The sequence below is a fragment of the Mustela nigripes genome, chromosome 1, assembly GCF_022355385.1.
Source record: "Mustela nigripes isolate SB6536 chromosome 1, MUSNIG.SB6536, whole genome shotgun sequence".
NCBI classification, from domain to species: domain Eukaryota; kingdom Metazoa; phylum Chordata; class Mammalia; order Carnivora; family Mustelidae; genus Mustela; species Mustela nigripes.
The window spans coordinates 269,386,347-269,393,942 of NC_081557.1; the positions used below are offsets into that span (position 1 = coordinate 269,386,347).

General features: G+C 57.5%; 1 protein-coding gene across 4 annotated transcripts in view; it reads left to right on the top strand.

Annotated features, from left to right (window-relative positions):
• The first annotated feature begins 6,772 nt into the window (after positions 1–6,772).
• The window catches only part of LOC132007610 (vesicle-associated membrane protein 8-like), a 27,872-nt gene continuing 27,048 nt past the window's right edge, over positions 6,773–7,596 (top strand). For 3 of the 4 annotated variants that reach the window (XR_009401413.1, XM_059385868.1, XM_059385886.1), the window contains exon 1: positions 6,773–6,904. Coding sequence is in view for 3 of the 4 variants with exons in the window: in XM_059385868.1 (XP_059241851.1) it covers positions 6,827–6,904 (78 nt within the window). In the remaining variant the exon portion in view is untranslated. Of the gene's footprint in view, positions 6,905–7,026; positions 7,091–7,596 lie in introns of those variants that run through there. The other variant, XM_059385877.1, reaches the window with a different exon arrangement.

Consider the following 7,596-nt stretch of genomic DNA (forward strand, 5'->3'; position numbering starts at 1 on the left):
TCTGGTGGCTACCAAGCTGCCCCCAAGAATATGAACTGTTATTAAGACTACTGCATAACTGGAAAGTCAGGGGTGGGATTAGGATAAGTTAAAATTCCACAGACTTCACTATTCTTACTAAGATTCAGACACTTTTCTTGAATAAATGATCCTTGGGTTAGCAAGCCTTTGGTTAATGTCTAGAGTTCTAAAAATTTAATTCTGATTTTTTTTTAACCCACTGAACCACCCAGGTGCCCCAATTCTGATTTTTTTTTAAAGTATAGATGACATATATTAGTTTCAACTATACAACACAGTGACTCGACAATTATGTTACAAAGTAAACTCCCCCCCCAAAAAATGCCTTTTTTTCATTGTTCTTATGAAGGGGAATATTTTTGGAGGTCCTTTATTCTGGCCTTTTTTTCCTGACATTCTCCCATAACCTTTTTTAAGCCACAAATAACCCAGACCATGGCTAAATACAAAAGCACTAGTAGCCAGACACCAGCATCATGGAAATGCAGAGTGAGGAGTTGTGTAGCAATAAAGACATAACAAAAAGCCTGTGTATTCCGTGAAATTGCCCCATAAGGCCCAAACAGAATATCCTCTAATTTCCAGCACCTCTCGATACTCCTTTAATTAAACCTACTCTTCCTTAAACACCAGCACCAAGATGAATGGGAGTGAGCTAATTCAATCTTATTGATTCCCTGTTTTGTTTAATCACTAGAGTTGCTATTTTGTTTAATTACTAAAGATTGTTTTCTACTATTTCTATTTCAAATACATCTTGACTCAGTTACAATATTTCTGCAGAGAAACGTGCTTTACATTCCAAACAATCAACTTACAAACCTCCTCAATCCCACAGACTTATTAACAAAGAATGAGCTGTATGTTATTCATGGCTGAAACCCATACTGTAAAAAGATAAGTGGGTGACATCTGAAGGCCTTCACTCGGGTTTCGAAGGATGGAAGAAGAATTGGGGGAATGTGGGGAAAATTATATGAATAAAACCTTCCAGCCTAGAACCAGCAAAATAAGATCTCAGATCAGTGAACAGACTAAATTGGCTATGGGGCTGAGTAATGCAGGGAGAAGTAGGTTACAGTTAGGGAGATACTGGAGTTGGGGAAGACAACAGGAAACCTTAAAAATGGGGAGAGAATTTTGTACTTGACTTGGAGGACAACAATTCACAATCGTTTTCTCTCCTCCTCCCATACACCTGAGCAAAGCGATCATTCCTGGTTGCAGCAGTGGCTCCCAATTCAAGAGACCCTCCAATATGGGGATGAAGTGGTGAAAATGGTAGAATCCCTGGTGGGGATTACGGAAGGGGGGGGGGACAGAAGAGATTTCGGAAGTCCCACTTGAGATTCTGCTATTCCTTCCTTAACCACTGCGCTCATTCTTCTACACCGCAGTCAATGGGGAAGTCAGAGGAGGCCTCTGAAGAAAACAGTGCCCTTCTGGAAATCCTTCATGGCTATATGTCCTAATTTCCTAAACATTAGATTTCAGCACTTTCCAAAATGGGATTCATGAAATACCCATCCCATAGATGCCATTTGTTAAAAATGTTCAGTTCACATAAGTTTGGAAAATCCCACGTAAATATAATATCCCACATTTATGAGCCTGCTAAAGGCTCTAAGAACTCTCACAGTAGAGAAATCTGTTCAATTTTTTAACAGCTTCCACACTTATTTGATCACAGACCTTATTCGCACTTAGTATCTACCAACATCCGAGTATTCCACAGGAAAAACTGAGAAACATTGGCCTATACTATTAGCTTCTTTGTGGTTAGGGACATGTCACATGTGATTCTGTACCTGCCATAGATCTGCTTATTCGAGACAATAAAGCAGGAAGTGGCCCTCTCCCCACTCTCTAGAAACCCCACTCCCTACAACCTCTCTGTCCAGTAGCCTCGTGTGCCTTGGCGATTCCCCATGCAGAGAGGAATCCAACCCCGGAGCTCTCGGTACGGCTGTATTCAGAGGGAGCTGTGAATCAAGGCACCTGGGTTCCTCAGTGTTTCTCTGGGCCCCTCCGCAGTGTTCACTCCCTGAATCTGAGCTGAGTAACTGAGTGGGCTAGGAGAGAAACTGGCCTGGAGAATCTGTGGGCCCCCGTGGGTCCGTCTTCCTGTGTCGTTAACTAGAGGAAAGGGAAGGGTTAGCAAAGCTGCTGAGCAAGAGGCAAAAGAAAAGATGAGAAGAGGCTTGTCTGGGCCTGAATGGGTTACCAAAGAGAACGGGGCAAAGAGGGCGAGTGAGGAACGACCTTCATCCTAGCTCTCACTTCCCTCCTCTGCCAAAGCCCTGAGCAGCCTTTTTCATTCTTCCCCAGTCCCGCTGCGGCGCTTGCTCCTTCAAAGCCGTGCTCTGCGCTCCCTCTGCTGGTAGAGATGCAGCAATTAGATTTAAAACCAACTAAAATAGAACAGTTCCGTTTGCAGGGCCTGTAGAGGTGTGTTCCTCTACGTACCCTCTCTTAAACCTGGCTACACTTCTCAGCAAAGAAGAGAACCCAACATCTTTTGCATTAGCAACAGCAACAAAACAAAAACAACAAAATAAAGGTAGCGGAACGGTTAAATTATTGTGCTTCAGACTATGAAATGCAGCCGTGTAAATTGCATCCACCACTGCAGGAGATGCTAGAGATAAAAAGACTAGTAACATCTGACCTCTGTTCTCAGGAAACCAAAGACAGAGGAGAGAGCCCAACAGAGAACACATTTCTCAAAGGGAAGAATCTTAGAAGACAGTGTCTTGAATGGCGATTCAGATACGTCCACTTCATCTGTAGAGGCCGCTCACGTAGGCCAGGCTGTGCGCTCTTAAATGTGCATGTTAATGGACAGATCTGGTTCCATGACAATCCGGACTCATAATGCCCATCCACACTGCAACACCTGCCAAGAGCCAGTCCTAGTATGCTCGCTCGTTTTTTTTGTTGTTGTTGTTGTTGTTTTAAGATTTTATTCACTTATTTCTTTACTTGAGAAATAGAGGCGGGGGGAGGAATAGAGGGACAGGGATAAGAAGACTCCTCACTGAGCACGGAACCCGGCGCGGGGCTCGATCTCACAATCCTGAAATCATGTCATGAGATGAAACCAAGAGTCAGAGGCTCAACTGACTGAGCTACCCAGACACCCCAAGCTCATTTTCTGAATTAACTTCAGAGATGATCCTAAGAAAGAAACTGAGGTTCAGGAATGCTAAGATTATACAACTAGAAAGTGACAAAGTCAGCATTACAGTCCCGGTCCACTTGACTCCAAAGTCCCTTCAATCTCCTCCCCCTACACTGTCTTCAACCATTTTCTAGTTTTCACAAACACTGTGATCTGAGGTTCCCGTCCACTTGGCCTCTGAATATAAAGAGAAACCCTGTATGAGAGCCAACAGAGGTATGCTACATCCCGGTCACATGGAGGATAGCGCTCTGTGTTGCGCACAAAGCCCCCAGCCTTAGTTTACAATATAATGGAGCAGGGGCTATACATAAAATAACTTACATGTAGCTGATGAAGGACAGAAGCAGAAAAATGTTCAACTTCAGCCTGCAAGGCTGACCTGCATAGGTCTGATAAGGATCAAACGTGCGCTGGTTGCTGCATCCTGAAAGGGTCTGGTAACTGCCTGGGCATGTCACTGCTCACTAATATTGAACTGAATAAGTACCGGAGAAATCTTGTGAAAGTAGTTTGACGGGTAGAAATGCAAAGCTATTTATGATCTAATGTCGCCTGCACGTCCCTTCCCAGCCTTAGCACGCTACGCTTATAACCAAGAGCTTCAGAGAGCGGAAGTGCAGCCCTTTCTGCCCACGGGTCCTGTCCCCACGTTCCTTAAATAAACTTACTAAGCTGCATCAGAAAACATCTCAAGAATTCCTTCACGGCCACTGCACTCGACAACCCCACATCACAGCCAACAGATTTTCTATATGCCAGAAACAGGGGGCCTGGCTGGCTCAGTGAATAGAGCACAGCACCTTTCATCTCAGGGTTGTGAGTTCAAGCTCCACTTTGAGCATGAAATCTACTTTTTTAAAAAATGGAATAATATATGCCAGAAACAGCAATTTTGAAGACAAAATGCGGAACAAAGTCCATAAACAAGAATAGCCAAGGGGCACCTGGGTGGCTCAGTTGGTTAAGCATCTGCCTTTGGCTCAGGTCATGATCCCAGGGTCCTGGGCTTGAGTCCTGCTTGGAGCTCCTTGCTCAGTAGGGAACCTGCTTCTTCCTCTCTTGCTCCCTCCACTTGTGGCTTGTTCCTTCTGTGTCAAATAAAGAAAATCCTCGGGGCACCTGGGTGGCTCCGTGGGTTAAAGCCTCTGCCTTCGGCTCAGGTCATGATCCCAGGGTCCCGGGATCGGGCTCTCTGCTCAGCGGGGAGCCTGCTTCCTCCTCTCTCTCTGCCTGCCTCTCTGCCTGCTGTGATCTCTGTGTCGAGAAGGAGAAGGAGGAGGAGGAGGAGGAGGAGAAGGAGAAGGCGAAGGCCTGCGGCTTCTGTGTTACCTGCTGTGGCTGTCCTGGCTCTTCTGGGCGTCAAAGCGACAACAGGACACCGGAGGACCAGGAAGGACAGGGGCAGAGGAGGAAGGGAATCTCCGCTCTTAACAGTTCGGAAGAGGTTTTGGCAAGTCCCTGAGGAGAGACTATATGGAAAGGGAAGGTTTGGGGCCGAAGAAGCGCACGGTAAGGGCATAAACCGGGAAGAAGGCGGGGGGCCAGCCCCGCAGGAGGGTGCAGAGCCCGCGGAGGACCGCGTGAGGGAAGCGGCCGCGCGGCCCGGGTCCCCGCGGCCGGTGAGGCGACGGAAGGAGGCGACGAGCGACGCTCGGTCCACCGGGACCCCCCGGGCCTGCAGCGCACGCGGGAGCAGGTCTGAGCGCCGCCCCACGCGCGACAGGAGCCGCCCGCCGCCTCCGAGTGCAGGACGCCGGGAAGCTCTGCTCGCCCGGGGGCTCACGGCGGAGGCTCAGACGGACGCGGGGGCCCGAGGGGGCGACCGGGCGCGGCCGGAAAACCGACGCCGACGAAAACCGTCGTCCAGGGACGACCGCTCGAGTCGGGCCTCCCCACACGGCCCAGCCCTGCCCTACACGCAAGCAGGGGAAGGGGCGACGCCGGAGCCACCCGAGGACAGCGGCCCTCGGAGCGCGGGCGGAACGGGCTCGGGCAGACGCGCGGCCGTGGTGTCGCGCGGAACGAAGCCACCGCCCCGCCTTGCAGGATCGTGTCAGCGTGACCCGGGGACACCGTCCGACATGCCCCGCGTCCGACGACCGTTGTCCTTCCTGCGGCTCGGGATTTCGCGCCCGTCTCAGCCCCGCCGGTCCCGAGGAAAAGCCGCCGCCGCCGCCCGGTTCACGGGGCTTCCGAACTGGCCCGCGTTAGGCCGTGTGGCCGGCGCGCTCGGGTCGGGGCCCCAAGACGGTCCCTCTGGGCGGCTGAGGCGCACCGGTTCGGAATCTCCTTCGTGCACAAGGACACGCGCCTCGACAGAGCATTTCGCTTGTCAAAGCCCGTCCGACTCCGAAGGACGCCGACCGACCCCCCGACGGCGCGGCCTCACCTCCGCCGACCCCCCCGGAGGATCACCTCCGGAGCTACACGGGCCCTCGTGTCTGCTGATCCGCTCACCCGCCGCACGCTAAGGGTCCCCGCGTTACAGACCAGGCGAGCGGGTCTCCGAGAGGCTCCGGACAGGGCGCCGAGTCCCGGCAACGCCTGTTCAACCCAGCCGCGTCCGACTTTTCTCCGACGCACCGCGCCCTCGGCCGAAGCTCAAGGAAGTGGAGATCCGCGCCCACCCGTCGTCCGGGCAGCCCCGCCGAGTCCCGCCCGCCGCGCTCGCCCGCGCGCAGTCCCGCACCCCACCCGCCGGCTCTCGCGCCCCCCGCTCTGGGGGCTCCGGCCGCTCCAGGCAGCCGCAGGCCGACAGCTCGGCTCCGCGGCCCGGGGAGCGCCGGCGGCCCGCGCTCCGGTCCTGCGGCCCCGCGTACGCCCCCTCGCAGCGCCCTTGAGGGCGGCGTCTGCGCCCGCCGCGGGGGCCGCTTCCGGGAAGAAGCCCGCGGGGCCGGGCGCGGGCCGGGGTCTCAGCACCCGCACTGCGCGAGCTCGGCAGGCGCCGGCCCAGGCCCGAGGAGCCCCTTCACGGCGAGTCTCCACCGCCCGCGTCCCGACCGCGAGCGAGGCGGAGGCAGGAGGGGAGCGGCTCCCGCCCGCGCCGTTTCGTGCGGGTTTAGTTCCCTGAAACCGGGGTTAACGGTCGGACCCGCGAGGCCAGCGCTCGGGCCGGACGCGCGCGGCCGTGACGAACGCGACTCCGCGCCACCAAGTCCACCCCCATCGCGGGGCCAGTTCCGGCTGCCCCTTCCGGAACCTCCGTCGTCCCCGCGGGAGGTCCGCGCCCCGCCCCGCCCCGCCCCGCCGCCGCCCGCCGGGTCTCCGCAGCCGGACCCCCGAGCCGCCTCCCGCTCCTCGCGCCCGGCTCGCTGCGCTGGGTTCGGCCCCGCTCTCGCAAGGGCCCGAAATCGCGTCTCTTCTGAGGCGGGACACACCGCGCCTCACTTGGGCCTTCCGCTCGCGGACGACCTCGCGGACGACGAGGAGGAGAACCGCCCGCCCACCCCGAGCCGGTGCTTCGCGGAACCGCAGCGTCGCGGCACCGGCTAGACCCGCGGGCCCGGCCCCGCCTCCGCTCCTCGCGCCTGCGCAGGCACCGCCCACAGCCCCGCCCACAGCCCCGCCCCGAGGCCGGCCGGGCGGTTGGGGCGGGCCGCAGCCGCCCTTCCCGCGCGCGCCATGACGATCACCTACAGCTGTGTCGCTAACGGCCGCGCGGTCCTCGCCGAGCTGGCCCTGACCGGCGGCTCCTATCAGGTACCCCGTGTCCGGACCTCCGCCGCGGCGGCTCCCGCCTCTTCGAGGGAGGCGCCTGCCGGGCCCGCCCCTCACCGCGACGCGGGGCCGCACGTGCGCCGCCCAGCGGTCGGGGTGGGTGGTGCACGCGGCCCGCAGGCGGCGATGGCCGCCCCGCGCGGTCGCAGTGGAGGCGGCGCGTCACCGGTTCGTGTCCCCCGCGTCCGCACAGTTGTGGGACGGCTGGTAGCTGCATAGTGCAGGGTGGGAGCTGCGGGAGCTGCGGCCCCGAGGAACGGGCGGGACCCGCAGTGGCGCCGGGATGAGCTCGCGGTCCGGTTAGGACCGAGGCCGGACGCGGCTGTCGCCCGGCGTGAAAGCCCTGCTCGCGGCGGGGCGGGGCGGCGCGGGGCTGCGGCGGCCCGTGGGTCCCGCGCGGTTACTCGGGCTGCGGCTCAGCGGCCGCGTGAGCAGGACGGCCGAAGCGGGAGAGGGAAGCGGCTCCGCGCGCGTGGATCGGGGTGCTGCGTGCGGGGCCGCGGGAGCCTCGGGGCGGCGGGGCGCAGGCTCGCGTGTGCGGCGGCGGAGGATGAGCGCGGGAAAGCCGAGACGCTGACTCGGCGCGGGGCCCGGGGGCCGCAGGGTCGGAGCGTCTCTGGAGAACCTGCTCGGTTAGGACGTGGGGGGAGGGCTGGAGGGGGAGAGCCGTGGGA